Source organism: Microtus pennsylvanicus, chromosome 1, assembly GCF_037038515.1.
Source record: "Microtus pennsylvanicus isolate mMicPen1 chromosome 1, mMicPen1.hap1, whole genome shotgun sequence".
NCBI lineage: Eukaryota > Metazoa > Chordata > Mammalia > Rodentia > Cricetidae > Microtus > Microtus pennsylvanicus.
Genome location: NC_134579.1, coordinates 97,852,172 through 97,871,642, shown reverse-complemented (window position 1 = coordinate 97,871,642; position 19,471 = coordinate 97,852,172). Strand labels below are relative to the sequence as shown.

General features: G+C 49.8%; 2 protein-coding genes across 4 annotated transcripts in view; both read left to right on the top strand.

Annotated features, from left to right (window-relative positions):
• The window catches only part of LOC142851136 (paired immunoglobulin-like type 2 receptor alpha), a 54,898-nt gene extending 40,129 nt beyond the window's left edge, over positions 1–14,769 (top strand). The window contains exon 6 of the transcript XR_012910742.1: positions 14,722–14,769. The gene's annotated coding sequence lies outside the window, so the exon portion shown is untranslated. The remainder of the gene's footprint in view (positions 1–14,721) is intronic.
• LOC142851104 (paired immunoglobulin-like type 2 receptor alpha) lies at positions 2,208–19,022 on the top strand. Of its 3 annotated transcripts, XR_012910737.1 has the most exons (9): positions 2,208–2,858; positions 3,170–3,571; positions 7,343–7,543; positions 12,274–12,304; positions 14,722–14,768; positions 15,004–15,035; positions 15,194–15,323; positions 16,255–16,395; positions 19,006–19,022. XR_012910737.1 is itself a non-coding variant. In XM_075975026.1 (8 exons), the coding sequence occupies exons 1-7, from the start codon at positions 2,537–2,539 to the stop codon at positions 15,317–15,319; spliced, it is 1,161 nt and encodes a 386-aa protein (XP_075831141.1). In that variant the 5' UTR covers positions 2,208–2,536; the 3' UTR covers positions 15,320–15,323; positions 16,255–16,843. The 3 variants fall into 3 exon arrangements, 2 of the variants coding, with proteins under 2 accessions (XP_075831141.1, XP_075831131.1); XM_075975026.1 differs by lacking the exon at positions 19,006–19,022 and having other exon boundaries at positions 16,255–16,843; XM_075975016.1 differs by lacking the exons at positions 16,255–16,395; positions 19,006–19,022 and having other exon boundaries at positions 2,213–2,858; positions 15,194–16,247.
• Positions 19,023–19,471: the final 449 nt, after the last annotated feature.

Sequence of the window (19,471 nt, the reverse complement as noted above, 5' to 3'; positions counted from 1 at the left end):
TTCTGGACCTACAAGAGAAGGACTATAGCATGTATTTCTGTAAACACAACAGAAGGCTTGTAGACTTGGTGGTCGATTGATGGGACCCAACTGACCATCACCCATGGTGAGCCCCCTGGTTCTAACTTTGATGCCTCTAATTTCCCTGTTCCCTTGATATCACCTCAGGCTCCCAATTCCCCTCTCCCCTTCCCCATTGTCACCTCTCCACACAGGCCCAAAGGTTCTTCAGAACAATGTCTCCAATTTTCATGACTGGCTACTGTGTCTTCTGATCCTTGCCTCTCCTCTGTAGCAGAAGTAACTGCAGACCCATGCACTGGGAGTGCTGAGACCCGGCCTGGGCACTGTGTTGCTGTTACCCGTGCGTCTTTCACAAGGTCCTGCAGGAGCTGGGGACTCTGTGCTTCGCTGTTGCTCTGGCCGTTTTTACTCGGGATGAGGACTCGGTAGGCAGGTGCTGGATGATCAGCTGTGAGAGGTGCCTTGCATGATAGTGTGTGAGAGAGTGTGTGTGCGTGCACACGTACACGCACGCATGCACACGCATGCAAGTGTGTTCTCATGCATGTGGCGACTAGAGAGCAACATCCGGCTTTACTACTCCAGACACCGTGTACCTGGACATTTTGTGTTGTTCGTTGTATTTTTTGTTTGTTTGTTTTCTGTGTTTCTTTGTTTGCTTTTTATTATTCTTGTTTTTGTGGATCTGTTTTGTTTTGTTTGGTCTCACTATGTAGTCCTGGTTGGCCTGGAACTCAATGTACAGACCAGGCTAGATTCACACTAGCAGATGTCCTCTGGCCTCTGCCTCCCATACACTAGTAAGAAGGCGTGTGCCACCATGCACACTTTAATTTTTAAAATTATATTTACTTATTTCTTCTGAGGGCCAGGGCACACTCATGTTGTATCTGGAGCAACAGCCAGGTTCTAACACTGTAACCTGACAGTCCCGTGGTCACATGTATGCAAAAGCCCCATGTGTGGTACTGGACAGCCCCAGGCTGCTCTTCCACGAAAAGTGCCCCTCCCCCATAAAAGTGTCATGGCTGCAGGGTCCAGTCACTGCTATTGGGGCTAACTGGGTTCTCAATACGAAAAATGATTACAGCCTGCTGGACAGAAATCGTCCCACAGCAGGGTCACTAAGGGAATTCAACTGAGTCCAGGATTTGAAATTAGAACAGAGTTCATGATTTGGGATTGTGTGGCCAGGAGGTGGCAGCAGTGAGGCTGATCACAGGGACAGCTGGGATCCTGAGGGATCAACCAGAGTCTGTTGTGTAAAATGCTAGAGACCAGCTGCTGGCACAGGGCAAGCTCATTAGGCCCAGTCCTTCCTTTAGAGACTTAGCAAGGGGTGAGGAAGGCAGAGAAAGCAGACATGACAGAGGCGGCTGCATAGCCACCTGCAGGGAGCATGGAGAAGGCAATCAATGCCAGGAAATCTAAGGAAATGGGAAGACACCTCTGCCCATCTCATTAAGAGAGAATGATGCCACTTCCTCTGATACAATCACATCTTCCTGCCCTTCAGGGAACTGATGGCACCGTGTCATGGGGAAGGGTGGGATGACCTCCACAGAACCAGCCCTTTGGACACCACAGGCACTGCCCCCACATCTCACGACTTAACTATTCACGGAGCAGCTGTGTCCACTCTCAGAGATGTCCCAGGCGATGTCATGACTGACACATTGCTGCTCTGAGCCCTTTTTGCCAACTGCATTCAAAGAAGAAGCTAGAACAGACAGAGCTAGACGGAATTACTAAAGTGCTCTGTGGGAACAGCCTCCCTGGAGCCCAGCAGCAGATCCGTGGCCCTTGAGGGGAGTTCAGAGTCAGCACTGAGCAGCTGGAAGTCAGTGTGGAGAGTGAGACTACAAGAACTTGATGGGACTGAAGTCCAGTTGCCTGCCGTGTGGCAGTCATGTGACATGTGCCAGGGCTTCTCTGACCCTTGGTTTCCTCTTCTGAGTGTGTGTTGAGTGTCGTGGGAGGTAAAAAGTCTCCTTCAGAAACTGGAGTAGCTCTGGAGTCAGTGTTAGGGTGAGGGAGACAAGTCTATAACTTACCCAGAAGCAGAGGGAAGTTACAGACACAGCCATAGCGAGCAGCAAGGGCGAGAGTGTCCACTGGGCCTTAGTTTTCCAGGGCTGCTGTGAGGAGTCCCTGACAGGCAGCAAGAGTGCAAAGAGCAGACGATGGTGGGGGCACCAAGCTAGGGCTGGGATTGAATGTGTTTCCTCATCACCTCCTTCCTCTCTATGTCTGGTGAGCAGAAAATGATCAATCCCTTAACAGTGATTATGACAGAGAGAGAGAGACAGAGAGAGAGAGAGAAAGAGACAGAGAGAAAGAGACAGAGACAGAGAACCAGCATGAGGGAGACATAAGAGACATAGTGAGAAACAGACTGAGTGGAGGGCAGGAGTGGAGGACAGGAGCTGAGGAAACAGTGATTACAGGCTGTATAGGGAATGAAAAGACTGGATAAGACAGGAGGTCAGGGTGGAAGAGAGGAGAGCCCGGCATGCAGAGGTTAAGGCTGTATCTTCCAGAAAAAAAAAGTGGGGACTGTGCTAAAGGGCACAAGGGTGGATCTTCTGCAACACAGGAAAGAAGAAGCCAGAATGATAAAGGAAGTTGCTGGCCACGAGAAGGTGGAGATGGGGAAGTTCTGTCCCCACTTAGTCCTCCACATGAGAAGACACAGGAAATGTGGGTCACTTTACCCAGGGTTCCTCCACTGGGCGTCCTCTCCTTCCTGATGGCTCTGCTGGACTCTCTTACTGGAGAGATGCAGGCTATGACTTGGATCCTGCTTCTGCTGCTGCCAGCAGCCCTGCAAGCTGGTGAGTGGTGGGAACCTCACTACTGGGGACCTAATCACAGGAGGGATGAGTGGAGCTGGGAAGAGTGGGCTGTCATGTGTACAAGTGACCGCTAGAGGAACCAGCTTGCTCACTGAGCCAGAAGAAAGAGCTCATCTTCAGAGTGGGTCCAGCTCAACTCTTCCTATCTACCCTGTCCCCTACTGAACAGTGGGACATGGGAAAAAGTCCTTCCCTGAGTCCTCCTCCTGCCTGTGATGAAGACTCGGGAAGCTCTGGGGTGTCCTTTCCATCCCCTGCAGTGGTTTCAGATTCTTCCCCATCCTTCCCAGGGAACTCAGCAGGATCCAACAGCAGAAATTACTTTGGTATCAAACAGCCAGCACGCCTCTCTGGTGTCCAGGGCGGCTCCATCGAGATCCCCTTCTCCTTCTCCTTCTCATGGGAGTTGGCAAAGGATCCACAGATGAGGATTCTCTGGAGATGGCAGCACTTTTATGGGGAATTTATCTACAACTCCTCCTCGGGTTTCATCCATGAGCATTTCAAGGACCGGCTCATCCTGAACTGGACACAGCCTCAGACATCCGGAGTCCTCAGAATCCTGGACTTGAAGGAGCAGGACCAGACGGTGTACTTCTGCCGAGTTCATCTGAACACGAAACATGGCATAGAGCAGTGGCAGTCAATTCCTGGGACCCTACTCACCATCACCCATAGGAAGCACATCCCAGGTCAGCCCCGTGTTCCTGGCTTTTTTATACCATATATGTCATTGGAGATCTTACAAGTCTGATCCTTCCCAGATTCCTCTGGTGTGTTCTATCCACTCTCCAGAGCTCTACCTTTCTTTTCCCCATAATCACCTGCAAGCCTTAGCATCTCTCACAAAGCTGTCCCCTCATTTTGCCCTCCACAGAAGGTGCCTTCTGGCACCCATGTATACCCCACCTCCTCTAGGTCCGTGCCCCAGTTTCTTTTTCTGATCCCTCAGTTTCCTCTCCTCCCTCACTTTCTCACCATGATCAGGGCTTCTGCTGGCTTCACCTCCTCTGTGGCAGCTGTGACTTCAGCTTCCACACAGAGTACACTCAGTCCCAGCCTAGTCACCGTGTGGGCATTGCCCCTGCCACCTGTCACCACTATCATGGTCATTATACAAAGACGGAATTGGAGACCAGCAGAATTCAACCCCTGCCCAAGGTCATGCTGGTGACCAACAGACCCCACAAGGACCCTTTACTTCCAAGCATCTCTCAACCAATAGACACATGACCTCTGCTGGAGTTCACTCTATTGTTTGCCTCCTTCTATCTTGATTTCATGGGCCATGCATGTATATATGGTGTAAGCATATATGTATGTATGTGCATGTGTCTATATGTTTGTGTGAATGTGTATGTGTACATATACCACATTTTTGTGCTTGGGAAGGCCAGAGTGCGGCACTGGGAATCCTCCTCTAGTAAGACCGACTTTATTCCCTTGAGGCAGGGTCTCTCACTGAACCTGGAGCTCACTGTTCTAGGCTAGGCTGATGGGCTATGAAGCTGAATTGATCCTCTTGTCCCCATCTCCCATGGTGTTGAGGTTACAGGGGCTCACATGGCCTGTCGTACAAAGAAAGTGTGTGATATCTCGGGAAGGAACACCTAAGGTAGGAACCTGGAAGCAGGAACTGAAACAGAAGCCATGGAGGAGGGCTGCTTACTGGCTTGCTCAGCCTGCTTTGATTATAGCATCCAGGACCACCATCCCAGATATGGAACCACCCACAGGGAGTTGGACCCTCCCACATCAATGAAATCAAGAAAATGTCCTACAGACTTGCCTATAGGCAATCTGATGGAGGCATTTTCTCAGCTGAGGTCCCCTTCCCAGATAACTACAGCTTTGTCAAATTGACACAATAACTAACCAGAGCACAGGGCAAGTGCTTTCTGGACTGAGCCATCTCCTCAGTTGCTGACCTGCCTTTTCTTCTCTCGGGACTTCACTTTCTTAGTGACTCTAACCTTATCCATGACAGTGGCTGATGAGACTCTTTCCTTCTCAGTCATTACTCAACCCGACACCTCCAACAACTTTGTTTTTTGTTTTGTTGGTTAGGGACATTCTGGGAAAGAAGGTAATAATATGTATAGATATATGTGCATAGATACACAAACATATATGTATACATACATATTTGCTTACACTCCCTGCCAAAATTAGGACGGCAAAGGAAATTCGTTATATAAAAAAGTCTGGGAATGAATAGTGGTGGTGGCTGCTCTGCACAATGGATGCGCTGTATACCAATGGACCGCACATTACTGAGATCAAATGATGTATCGTACATTACATACACTTATACCTGAATCAGGGTCTCACTATGTAGCCCTAGCTGGCCCAGAACTTGCTATATGAAATAGATGGGCCTTGAACTCCCAGAGATCTGCCTGCCTCTGCCTCTCAAATGCTGGGATTAGAGGTTGCTCCACCAGTGAGATAAGAACTGATTTTTTAAGTGGGGTGGTGCAAACCTGTGATCCCAGTGGAAGGTGGAAGCAAAGAGGTCAGGCGTCTAAGGTCATTAGCTACACAGCAAATTCAAGGTCAGTCTGGGCTACATGGACTCCATCTATAAATAAATGTTAAGAGAAGTGGCTTTGTGATTGTGACGACCAAAGTTCAAATACCATCACCCCCGGAGGAAGCTGGGTGTCCCTGCATATGCTGTGACACCAAGGAGGTGGAGGCAGGAGGATTGCAGAGTTTGTCGGCTTTCAGTCTACCTGATGCTTGAGCCCCCATCTCACAGAGAGAAGCTGCCCCTGAGGAAGAGATGGAGAAGGTTGCAGGAGGACACAGAAGCCTCTTCTGCTCTCACATGCATGTTCATGTGCACATCTCTATCCTCCGTGTGTGTGTGTGTTCCTGTGCTTTTGTGTATAGGTGCATGGACGTACACTCAGCAGACACATACTACACACACACATTAAACAAATGGCAATAAGATTTTAGTAGTATTTGATTAAATATTTCATACATTTTGCAATATATTTTCATCGTGTCTACATCAAAAGCAAGCAGCATCTTCAGCAATAGTTTCTTACCGTCTAGCAGGGGTGGGCAACCAAGAGCAATCACAATAGTCTGTGTGGGATTGGGGGCTCTGAACCTCACTCACCGATAACGCATAGGGAGGCGAACCGTGCCAGGCACTGAAAATATGTTCAATAACTCACGTCTAAGGAGCAGCCTTGTCCACCCTGGCAGGCTACTTCTGTTCTAACAAGGACTGTTACTAGAAAATGACTGTTTAGATCTGTGTGACTCAGAGATCGCTCTTTGTAAGGGATGACATGAGCGTCTGAGGACATTCCTACCAGGAAGTAGAGTTGTCATTGCACACCCAGTTCACAGCCTCAGCATCTGTTCCTGTCTTCCTGTGTGAGCTTCTAAGAACTGACCCCATTTTGCAGCCCCAAAGGAGACGGGATACCAGGCAATGCAGTTCTATGATCTAGGTCTGGAGTTAGACTCGCTGCTCTAAGCAAAGAAAACAGCCAGGTCTCTAAATTATGCTTCTGGGCTATGCTGTCGTCAGTCATTGTGATCCTGGTGTTGTGGGTCTTTCTCTGGGTTGCAGTTAATTATTTCTCCTGCTGCCCTTGAGAGTCCTGAACTAAAGTCATCAGTGAACCGAGGTGAAGGTGAGCATAGGAGGTAAGAATCTTTTATGTGGGGTAAAACCAGAGCAGAGGCTTGGGCAGGTGATGCTCTATGCCTGGACCCTAAGCCCTGACCAAATGCCTGCTGATAAAGACAATTGCAGGAAGGCAGATCTCTGCGCTTACCTAGGAGAGAGGAACAGGCCTATCAGTGGGAAACTGTTCTGAACTAGGGAATTAACTCCCAAATATGTAACAGAAGGGAAGCCAGCTACAGTGAAAAATCTACAGCAAAGGACAGCCACTTATTCACAAAGCAAGAACGCAAAAGCCTTGCCTTTGGTTTAGCCTTAGAGGACCCCTTGGTTCTGATAAGTCTCTCCTGAAAGGATGACTGGGCAATTACTCTATGATGTCACAGCTTCCAGCGCTCAGCTTGACCAGATTGGAGGAGAAACAAGGACAACCCCTGACTCCCTATTTGGGATTTGACACATCGTGACCTGAGGTTTAAGCCTAAATAGAAGAGAAGACATAAGCATACCTAAGCAGTATCAGTTCCTGTGTGGCCCCGCCCACAGTGAGCCATCATCCTCTGTCTCCAGTCTCTCCTGCAAGGTGATCTGAGGAGCTGTCAGAACTGTGTGAACTCTTTCTGGGAGATCAGTCCTTTACTGGCTGGCTCCAAGCTTTGCCTTTTCCTTCTCCCAGCTTGAGACTCCTTGGGTGTCTCCAGTTTCTTGGAATCCATTGCTTCAGTGTCTGACGGCAAAGAGTGCTGCAGAGGCATCTCTAGAATCTTCACTCCTACTTGGGAAGTTCATGCTGACTTCCTTCATCTCTTCCCAGCCCCCAGGACCACCTCTCCAAGCCCCACCACTGCAACTTGTGCACACACCAAAAACACCCTCACGTCCACAGAAAGTCAGATGAGCGAAGAAAGTCAGACCCTGGATCTGGGAACCACAGTTGGGTTGGCAGTGGTTGCTGCTGTGCTCCTGGCTGGGGTTTTGGGATTGATGGTGTTCCTCAGGTGGAAGAGGAGGAAAGGTAAGTGGTCCAGACTGCATCCTCATCACACTTCCCGAGTGTTTCCACAGGACAATCTGCACCAGAGTCATCGAAGGGGATTGTTGACAGCTCAGATCCTGGGGCTCAGGTGATGGCTCAGTCAGTAAAGTACTTGCCGCGCAAGCTTGAGGATCCGTCACCACAATCCTTGTAGTCCCAGTGCTGAGCAGGGGGACAAGATCATCCCCGAGGCTGATGTCTAGTCACACTAGCCTAATTGCTGAGCCTCGGGTCCCAGTGAGAGACCCTGTCTTTAAAAACAGCAAGGTGACAGCTTTTGAGGAGCTAAGGGTGGCTTCCTGCCTCCCCAGGGCAGATCCCTGATGACCTGTTCTTGAGTCCAGAGTCAGGCTCTGAGCTTCTGCTTAGAGTAGCTGGGGTCTTTTGTTGCTGTTGTTTCAGTTTGCTTTACTGCAGGCCTGCACTGCTAACCCCACTGGGATTCTGCTTTAAGCTGGTTCTCCAAGTGAGGCCTCTGAGGGTTCAGTGTGTGATCCTCACAGTCCAGTCACATCTCAGTTCTTCTCTGTTGACTCAGCCATTTCTTCATCAGAGGAGAGAGGGCCTGACCAGGAGGAAGCCACAGGAGGGGAAAGCAGAAGGGACTGGAAGTCGCCACAGCTCAGCTGTATTGATTGCTCCACTTCCCAAAGTCTGGCTTGAAACTGGAGGATCCTAAGTAGATGAACATTCAGTTTCCCAGTAACTGTGGGTGATGGGGGAGGCGTCCCAAGGACTGAATGTTCATTTTAGAAAGAGCTGTGGTGTTGACAGACATGGTCAGAGTAGAGACAGGAGGGTAGAGGAGCTCCCAGAGGAAGAAAAATGACATAGAATGTCAAAGAATAAATAATGACAGCCAGAGGCAGTGAGATGGCTCAGGAGGTCAAGACACTGGAAATGCTAGAACACACAGGGCTGAAGGAAAGAACTGACTTCTGTATGTTGTTCTCAGACACATACACACACACACATGGTGAATAAATATAATACAATTAAAAATAAAAACAATGACAGCAATGGTCTCTGTGCACCAGGGTGGGAATAGGAGGATCTTGACTCCACGAGAATTTTTCTCATCCCTCTCCCTTCCACAAAATAGCCAGAAACATGCTGGGAGTCACACAGGACACTCTCTGACCTCCCAGGAAAGGGAACCCATGTCAGGAACTCTTGAGTAGTGTGGTGCTGGCGGAGGACACAGGATATGACAGGGGGAACCTTGTAAGTCAGGTCCCCAAACCTCTGGTACCAGACGCAAAACCAAGAGGCCACCTCAGAGCCCTGCTCTGATGACACCAGCTTGTGTGGAAAGTCTCAGATGGGGTTCAAGAGAGTCACTGAGACAGGTCACTGGGAAGGAAGGTGTTTACTAAGAGTTATCAATGCCACGGACCGTCAGAAAGGCAGACAGCAGTATGGCAGGGAGGCTAAGAGATGCCAGGCCCCACCAACATGGCAGGGGCTCTAAGAGATGCCAGGCCCCACCAACATGGCAGGGGCTCTAAGAGATGCCAGGCCCCACCAACATGGCAGGGGCTCTAAGAGATGCCAGGCCCCAACAACATGGCAGGGGCTCTAAGAGATGCCAGGCCCCAACAACATGGCAGGGGCTCTAAGAGATGCCAGGCCCCACCAACATGGCAGGGGCTCTAAGAGATGCCAGGCCCCACCAACATGGCAGGGGCTCTAAGAGATGCCAGGCCCCACCAACATGGCAGGGGCTCTAAGAGATGTCAGGCCCCACCAACATGGCAGGGGCTCTAAGAGATGTCAGGCCCCACCAACATGGCAGGGGGGCTAAGAGATGCCAGGCCCCAACAACATGGCAGGGGCTCTAAGAGATGCCAGGCCCCACCAACATGGCAGGGGCTCTAAGAGATGCCAGGCCCCACCAACATGGCAGGGGCTCTAAGAGATGCCAGGCCCCAACAACATGGCAGGGGCTCTAAGAGATGCCAGGCCCCAACAACATGGCAGGGGCTCTAAGAGATGCCAGGCCCCACCAACATGGCAGGGGCTCTAAGAGATGCCAGGCCCCACCAACATGGCAGGGGCTCTAAATAGGAAAGGGGGCTCTTTCTTTATCCTTTGAGGATGGGGTGGTTTCACTGCACAAGCCTGAACCAGGAAGGAGGGAGGAAAGGAAGCAGGATGTGTGGCCACAAATGCCCTCTGACATAAGTCACTCGCGAGGAGAGAAACCCTGGGGCTGGATGGAAGTATGTCAGCTGGAGAGTCACAGTGTCTCAGGAGTGAGTCTGTGAGAGGTGAAGGGCGGTGCTGCGGCCTGAAAAGCGGCTGGACTCTGACCTTACAGTCGTAGGGTGTCGAGGACAGACTGGAGGTGCCAGGCTGAGCCAGTGATAAACTGGCAGCCACTGTGGTTGCCCATGGAGACGAATGGCCGGGACCAGGTAAAATTCAAGGCAAAAGCTCTCAGACTCTGAGACGAGCCCAAGCGGTAGTGCCTGTCTGTAGGTCCAGTGTGTGGAAGGTGCAGGCAGGAGGATCAGCATTCAAAGTCCTCCTTGGGTGCAGAAGATCTCAAACAAACAAAAACTCAGTGCTTAGACTGATGCAGGGACCAAAGAACAGGAACAAGTTTTGTTTGTTAAAAACAGTTTGATGAAACCACCACGCCTTATGTGGACTGAAGGAGGAAGTCTGTCTGAGGGGGTGCAATGGCGGTCACTTTCCTCTGCTGGGATAAAAATGTCACCATCAAAAGTACCTTGTGGGAGGAAGAGGTCATTCTCATTTGCGGCTCCAAAGCAAGGTTAATAATGGCGGGGCAGCTGAAGCAGGACGCTGAGCGGTCACATCTCAACCACAGGCAGAAAACACAGAGAAAAAGGAACTGAGAAGGAACACTACATTCTCAAACACCCCCCCCCCCCCAGTGACACACACCTCTTTCAGAAGGCTGCATGTTCTATAGCCCCCTAAATGTTCCATAGCCTCCTAAATGTTCCATAACCTGCCCAATATGACCAAGGGTGCAAACAGGTGAGCCTGTGGTTCAGATTCTTCAGTCTAATCTGCTCAGGGGCCGACTGAGCAGCTGAGTCTGGGATGGATTTGAAGTGCCCGTGTGGATCTGATAGAACTGTCCTAAAACCAACCAAACAAACACACGTATTTATAAGTCACAAGAGAAAGGATAGAGAGTTGTTCCAAAAGTTAAGGTGTTGAGAACATGTGCTGCTCTTGCAGAGACCCAAGTTCAGTTCCCAGGACCCTGTGGTGTCCCTCACAATCTGTAGGTCTAGCTTCAGACATCCAGTGCTCTCTTCTGGTCTCCGCGGGCTTGGGAACACAGATGGCACACACAATGCCTCACACACACATATACACATAAAAATAAAAACAAATCTTTAGAACTATAACTGTAATGTAAAACACTAGGGGAAAAAGCCCAAACTGAGCTGAATAAGTTGCTCTCCAAAACACAGTGGGTGACGTTGAAGGAAAGCAAAAGCAGGTGAGAAGGAAACATCTTATTCATAAAATGAAAAATTAGTCACGATGTCTATATCGGGGGTTGGAGATACGGGTCAGTGGTTAAGAGCCCTGACTGCTTTTGCAGAGGACTGGGGTTTGATTCCTACCACCCACATAATGGCTCACAGCCTCCTGGAACTCCTGTTCCAGGGGCTGTGATGACCTCTTCTGACTGCGACAGGGACCAGGTAAACATGTGGCAAACAAACATATAAACAGGCAAACATTCATACAATAAAAATAACAAGACTTATAAAAATAGATGTCTATACTACAAAAATAGTGAACTCAATAAAATTCCCATCTAAACGACATTGGCTGTCTTGAAAAGACGATTCATCACCAGTTTGGAAGCATTCTCAAAGATAAAACGAGATGAAAAAGCACCAAGAACAAACAGCAACAAAAACCAAATGACCGATAATGGAGTGTTCCCACTGCCTGATCCCAGAATTTGGTAAAAGTTGCAATAGGTGGCTGGAGAGATGGCTCAGCAGTTAAGAGCACTGAATGTTCTTGCAGAGAACCTGAGTTTTGCTCCCAGCACCCACATCAGGCAGTTTACAACCATCTGCACCTCCAGCTCCAGGCCTACAGGAAGCTCTCTCCTGAATCCACAGGCATCTGCTCTCATGGGCATTACCCCAAAAGAGGTGCATGTAATTTTAAAATTCAAACAAAAGAAAGCAATAATAGTTCTCAGAGGGTAAAAGGTGTCCAAGAGGGGAGCCATATGGTGGAGAGAACTGATTCCCGAAAGTTGCCCTCTGACCTCCATACAAACCGGTAACTATCATATAATAATAAATTGCAATTTTAAAAACCTATAGTAATTAAAACAGCACAGTATGCACCAAGACAAACAGACCAGTAGAGTAAAATACAATCCAGAAGGAGGCGGTTCCTAAAGACACAAAAAGGAAGCTGGGAGAACACAGAGTAGACAAGCAGGTACTGGGTCAGGGGGAACTCAAGGTAGGTGAAGGAACAAAGGAGACAGGGGTGGGGCCTGGACCTGGCAGGGATTTGGAGGAGGGGTTGCCGTGTGGGACAGCAGCCCAGCAGAGGTAGTCCAGGCTCTTCTCTGGCTGTCTGGGTCGGTCTCTTTGCTCCCCTGTCCTCTGAAGGTTCTGAACATAGAGGACGGCTGAGGGCAGATGGACGATCAGCACGGATGTCACACTGACACTGTTTCTTCCCCACAGGCCAGAGGACTAAAGCTGAAACCCCAGGCAGGTGAGCGCCATCCTGTCCTCTGCAGGAGCAGCCAGTGCTCTTGCCCACTGAGCCATCTCTCCAGCCCCTTCAAATGGCATTAGAAGAGCAATGGAGAACCGCACACAGGGCTCTGCACATCTCCCCTCCCCTGACTCATCTTGTCTGCTTCCTCCATGTCCTCCATGATGCCTTGCTCTTCAGGGCCACCAGCTTCACACACTGACAGGGGGTGCAGCAGAGTCTCAGGAAGTCTTCTTCCCAGAACAGCCCCCACCCCCAGTCCTCATGGGGTCTTTCTCCTTCTCTCCTTCCATTGCCTAGGCTTCCCTCTCTGTGGCTCTGGCTCCTCTCAGCCTTGAACATCTGCCTGGATTCCGCCAGCTCTCCCATCTTTCCCTTTCTTCCCTCTGCCTTTCTCTGTGGTCAGTGAGCCCCGCTCCCCAGGAATCCTTTGTTCTAGGTCTCCCACATCTTTTGCCCTTTTTTCTTCACCTCCCAATGTCTCTGCCCTTCTCTCCTGTCTTTTCTTTTCCTTACTGCACATGGCCTGCTCTGAGCCTTCTAAATTATTTCTGAGAAAGGGTCTCAGATTGGCCTGGTTGGCCTTGAACTCACTGTGAAGCCAAGGGCAACCTTGAACTTCTGATCTTTTCAGCTCCACCTCCCAACTGTTGGAATGACAGGCATCACACCACACCCGGTTTATGAGGGGCTGGGGATGGAACCCAGGACCTTGTCAATTAACACAAGCACTCTGAGAGCAACACTGCATCCCCAGCTCCTTCCTCTTTCCTCTCCCTGTGGCTTCTTTGGCCAGATGCCCTTCCTCCAGTCTGATCTCAGGTCCCTTCTTCCATGAACTTAGCCTGAGCACCTACCTAGGAGATCTGAAATTTTTCTGCCTTCTAGTTCTAATCAAGGTGATGAGAGAAGATAGCATTGGTTCTTCCTGTTTCTAGTCTCTGTTCCTGCCCAGCCCAAGGTGATTCCCTACAATGACTCACCTTCAACTAGTGTTGAGAGACCTCAGCCAGGCCCCCTTACCTCTTCCAGAGAAGGCCGAACACCAACATGCCCATCGTGAGTCATTGAGGATGGCAGAGACCACTCAAAACTAGCTTCTACTGTGTGGGCATGTGTGCTTGGGTGTGTGCATGCATGCATGTGCGCAGACACTCATGCGCATGCACATATGTGTGTTCTCAGGTGTCATGCATTTTAAATAATTTTTATTGCATTTTATTTATTTGTGTGCATGTGTATATGTGTATGTGTGGGTATGAGCTTGTCACAGCACACATGTGGAAAACAGAAAACAACTTCTGAGAACTGCCTTTTTCCTTCCACCTTGTGGATCCCTGGGATGACATCAGGTTGTCAGTCTTAATGGCATGGTCTTACCCACTAAGTCATTTCTCCTGACCCCACTTGGGTTTTTGTTTTGTTTTTTTGAGACGTTCCCACACTGGTCTGGAACTCACCAATTAGACCTGGTTGGTTGACCAGTGAACATCAGGAGTCCCCCTGTCTCCACCTCCTGAGCACTGAGAATACACCACCATGCCCAGTCCCGTGTGTTATTACATGTTATTGTGTGTGTATATGTGCAGTGCACATGTGCCTGTGTGTATAAAAGGCAGAGATCAACGGTGTTCTTTCTCAGTTTCTCTCCATTCTATTTTGTGTTCCTGCATGTATGCTGTGTTTGTGTGTACACTTGTGCATGTATGTGGAGACCAAAGGTCTATATTATGACTCTCCTCAGTTTCTCCTACCTTTACTTAATATTTATTTTTGAGACCTTTATAGTAAGGTCTCTCACTAACTGAAGATCATCAGTTTGGCTGGGCTGTGCAGACAACAGCTTCAGGGATCCACCGATCTGCACCCCCACCCTCCAGGCACATTGTACCCAGAACATTTTGTTGTTGGTTTGGTTTATTTATTTATTTTTTTTTGAGACAGAGTTTCTCTCTGTAAACATCCCTGGCTGTCCTGGAACAAACTTTGTAGACCGGGTTGGCCTCAAACTCACAGAGTGCTGGGCTTAAAGGAGTGCACCACCACTGCCTGACTGACTGTGCCCAGCATTTTTTACATGGGTCCTTGTAAAATCTGGGTCTTCATGTTTGGGAAGCAGGCCCTTTGCCAACTGAACCATCTCTCCAGCCTTCTACTTCATCTTCTGAGAGAGGGTCTTTCACTGAATCTAGACCTCATCTGTTAGTCCAGGCTGGCCTGTGAACTCCAGGGACTTCTCTGCCTGTCTCTGTTTCTCCAGCATTCAGCTTTGTGGGTGCTGGGGTCTGAAGTCAGGACATCATGTTTATGTGACAAGCACTTTACTGACCGGGCCATCTCTCCAGCCCAGCACCTAATGTCTTAATTCTTTCTTGCCCCGCCTCTAATCTGTTGCCCATCTTGTTCTCATGCAGGGAACTCATTGAAAACACTGAGAAATGTGAGCAAGTTGAGCCCGAAGGTAAATTCTGCCAGCTTCCTGTTCCACACTTGGCTCTGCCTTCTTTTCCCAAGACCCCGCACTTACACAAACATTCCCTCAGTGTTTTCACCTGTCCCGCCCTCACCCTGTCCCGCCCTCACCCTGTCCCTCCCATGGAACCAAGGTCCTCACCTCATGCTTGGAACTCCCAGCCATCTGTCTCCCTTCCTGTCACACACCTCGACTTCAGAACTCTGTGTTCCTTTTCCTCTAGGACGACATATGGGCCCTAAAGAGAACCCCAAGGTAAGCGATTCAGACTCAGGTCTGAAGGAGTTAAGGGTGTTGATGGAGGCAGAAGGTTGGAGGTCAGAGGTGTTGGGGGACACTCAGGCAGCAGCTGCTGCTTTATGGAGCCTCAGCTGCACTGCTGCTATCTAATGCCCTGTCCCCCACCCCCGCAGGACAACAACATCGTGTATGCCTCCATTGCCCTCTCAAGCCCGACCTCCCCAGGAACACCAGCCTGCCCGCCTGTCCATGAGAACCCCCAGGAAGAGACTGTATACTCCATCGTGAAGACCAAATGAGCGGGTCTGGGTGATCATCTCAGAGTCACCTTTGCTTCTAGTAGGAAGACTCCCAGCTTCCTCTGATACCCACAGTCAGACGCTCACAGGTCACAGATACCCATGGCCAGAACAGAAACTCACACCACACGTCAGGGAGTTTGAACTCAGAGAAACTGAGAAACTCTCATTTCCCCTTTCTAACTTCCGAGGCCTTTCTCACAAATAAAAAGATCCACAGAATTTATCTAAATTCATTGAACTAAGGATTGATGGGGAATATTATTTTCAGGTGCGTGACTTTCGTTTACCCTGTATTTGCTTAACTTTTGAAGCTGTGTTACTGTGCCTGTCTAAAACACCTGATGGTCTTAATAGATGAACCATCAATAATGAAGAATAGGCGGGGCTGAGGCAGAGAGTACAGATAGAAGGAGAAATCTGGGAGGAGAAAAAAAGAACAAGAGAACAAGGAGAGGAGGACATCGGGGTCAGCCACACAGCTACACACAGAAAGTCACCGAGAAAGTCACAGAGAAAGAAGTAAAGAAAGGTATACAGAAATAGAGAAAGATAAAATCCCAGAGGCAAAAGTTAGTCAGGATAATTTAAGTTAAGGAAACCTGGCAAGTAACAAGCCAAGCTAAGGCCGGGCATTTATAACTAAGAATAAGCCTCTGCCTGTGATTTATTTGGGATCTGGGTGGTGGGCCATTCAAAAAGTCCAAAGAGTAAAATGTCATGCCACAAAGGATCATTAGTGTGACCCTTAACTTCTTGCCCTCTAAGACCCTCTATCACTTTTATCGAGCTGCCCTGGGAAGTGGATGCCCCAAATGCTGGCAGCCAGTCCACATGTGTTATGCCCAAAGTTTGGATCCCCAAAATACCACCATGAGACTGAATGTAATGCAAAAACAAAGAGACTTTATTGTGAGTTAACTCTGGCCTCTCAGTCCGTCTGAAGCAGCAGTAGCAGAAGAAGGAGAAGAAGAAGGAAGGAGGAGGAAGAAGAGGAGGGAGAAAAGGAAGAAGAAGAAAAGAAGAGAACAAAGAAGAGGAAGAAGAAGGAGGAGGAGAAGGAAAAGGAGGAGGAGGTGGTGGGACCCTGAGCAGTGCTGGGAGGGGGTTTTGATGTTTTGATAGTGGCCAGGCTAAGAGGGGAAGGCTTAGGGAATTCCAAACCTGCAAAGTCACAGAGAAGGGATTGACTGCTCTCCATGGGGTGAGGTGTTGCCTGCTTCTGATTGGCCCCTCCCATTAGGGGGAGGAGTCCTTGGTGTGGCAGGGTGGGGGGGAGTGCGGGTGAGAGAGCTGTCAGCCTCTAAACCAGAAGGATCCACTTCACTGGGTTCAGGTCAAGGAGAGGTTCAAGCCTCTAGAGTAGGGGGCCCTACTTCCGTGGACTCAGATAAGGGAAAGGTCACGCCTCCAGATTGATAGTCAAGATGTAGGACTCTCAGCTACTTCTCCAGCACCTTGTCTGCCTTACTGCCTCCACGTCCTACCATGATGATAATGGACTAAATCTCTGAAAATGTAAATCACCCAATTAAATGTCTTTTTCCTCTATAAGAGTTGCTGTGATCATGGTGTCTCTTCACAGTGATTGAAACCTTAGCTTAGACATTTCCCATGTGTGCACACACCAAAACCCAAGGCTGCTCTTCTGTAGAAAGTGTTCCTCCCTGCGACAGCCTTATGGGTCCAGCAGCTGACAAATGGCCCTCTTCAGATCCAGCTCCTCCTTGGGTGACTTAGCAATCTGGGAAGTTTTCATCTGCAGTCCTCAGACAGTGGGACAAGGGCAGATGCAGCCTGGAGTGAATGCTCCGGATCAGGAGGGCTTCCTCTCAGACCTCACTGAGGGTAAGGACGAGGTGCATCTGGTGGAGTGCTTACCTGTCCGGCATGCCCAGGATCCTGGGTTCTATCTCCAGTAGGGGACAAAGGAGAACGTTGGGACACATCTGTTACCCCAGCACATGGGAGGGAAGAGAGGGAGATCTGTAGTGGTTTAAGGTCATCCTTAGCTATAACAAGTTCAAGGCTCAGCCTGGGCAACATGAGACCCCATCCAATGGGAGGGGGCTTTCTGATGGGTTCGATAGGCCCCGTTCCCTCTCCTAACTGACCGACCATCTGGGGCCAACTCATCCGAAAGATTCTGTGCTCTGCATCTCTAAGGACAGGATGGATGGACACAGAAGTGCGTCCATGTGCAGCTGGCAGTGAGGCCATGAGAATGAGGTCCATGACCATGAGAGCTCAGATCAAGGGATCAGAGGACCATGGGGACTGTGAGGAAGGCAGAGAAAGCAGACATGACAGAGGACAGCTGCATAGTCACCTGCAGGGGAGCATGGAGAAGGCAGTCAGTGCCAGGGATCTAAGGAAATATGGAGTCACCTTTGCATCTGTCTGTCACTCAGGGAGAATGATGATACTTCCTCTTGTACAATCAAGTCTTACTGGCCTTCAAGGAGCTTATGGCACCTTGTCATGGGAAGGGGTGTGATGACCCTCCTGCCGAACCATCCCTGAGGTCACCACAGCCTCTGTCCCCACCTCTCATGTCTTACCTCTAGTCATAGTCTAAGCGTGTCCCCTCTTAGAGATGTTCCAGACAATATGTCGTAAGTAAGACATTGGTTTTCTGGACCTGCTTAACCCTCATTCTGGAATGATTATAACTGTGTGCAGTCATCTCCAGAGCTTTCCAGAAGGTGTCGCCTGTCCTGCCCTTTGAGGTAAGGCTGAGTGATACCTTGAGGCTATGCTGAAGCCTCTGTGCTGAGCAGAAGCCTAGAAGAACTTACTGAGACTGGAGGCCCAAAAGACCTGCCATTTGATGATGGCATGGCCTGAGCCAGGGCTTCCTCTGAGGGTGGGAGGGCAGGAAGGCTCTTGCAGACACAGGATAAGCTTTAGAACCAATGGCTATGGAGTGGACTGTCACCTGGGAAGTCTAGGGACCTGGTGAACTGGGTAGCGGGGAGCAGGCCAGGGCAATGAAGGTCCAGCAGGCCTTGGTGCAACCTGGGAAATATGAGGAATGAATGAAGAATGGGAAGAGACCAGAGAACAGAAAAAGGGGCCCAGTTCTAGAATTGGGGGCTGAGGGAGCATCCACTCCAGCACCTCCACCATCAGCATCTCTTATCAGAGCATGGGATTCAGCTGGTCAGACACATGGGTCAGCTTTCCTCTCCCTGAAACAACGCATGCTGGCCCAGGCAGCCTCTTCCTTGGGATGAGAGAGAGGCTGAGACACACAGAGGTCCAGCAAGATAGGAGAAGATAAGAGAGTGGGGAGGGGAAGCAGAGATGAGGAGGGAGGGAGAGGGGACAGCGTGGTGTATAAAAGGACTGGACAGACAGGAGGTCAAGCTGGAAGAGAGGAGAGCCTACCAAGTAAAAGTCAAGGCTGTATCTACCACCAGTCAACAACGAGGGCTGGGCTCAGTGACCACAAGGGTGCTTTGACCGCAACTTGAGAAAGAAGAAGCCAGAGTGATATGGAAAGTTGCTGGCCACAAAGAGGTAGAGATGGGGAGGTCCTTCCCTGAATCAGTCCTCCACATGAGAAGTCCCTGAGAATATGGGTCATTTTACAACGATTCTGTTCTGACTCCTGCGCACCCCCCAGGGTCCCTCACAGGGCCTCCTCTCCTGCCTGATGGCTCTGCTGGTCTTGTTTCCTGCAGAGATTCTGGACATGGCTTGGTTCCTGCTTCTGCTGCTCTCAGCAGCCTGCCTGCAAGCTGGTGAGTGGTGAGGACCTCACTACTGGAGACTTAACCACAGGAGGGGACAATGCAGGTGGGAAGAGTGAACTGTCCTGTTTGCTCAGACAAACAAGTAGGAGACTGGCTGGCATTGAGTAGCGCATAGTTAAAAGGACAGGCAGGAAGCAATCTTGTTTATTCTCTTAAAAGACAGCCTGACAAGCCGGGCGGTGGTGGCGCACGCCTTTAATCCCAGCACTCGGGAGGCAGAGGCAGGCGGATCTCTGTGAGTTCGAGGCCAGCCTGGTCTACAAGAGCGAGTTCCAGGACAGGCTCCAAAGCTACAGAGAAACCCTGTCTCGAAAAACCAAAAAAAAAAAAAGGCAGCCTGACAGCACACGTGTGGTGTTGGACGTCTTTAATCCCCATCCTTGGTATGCATAGG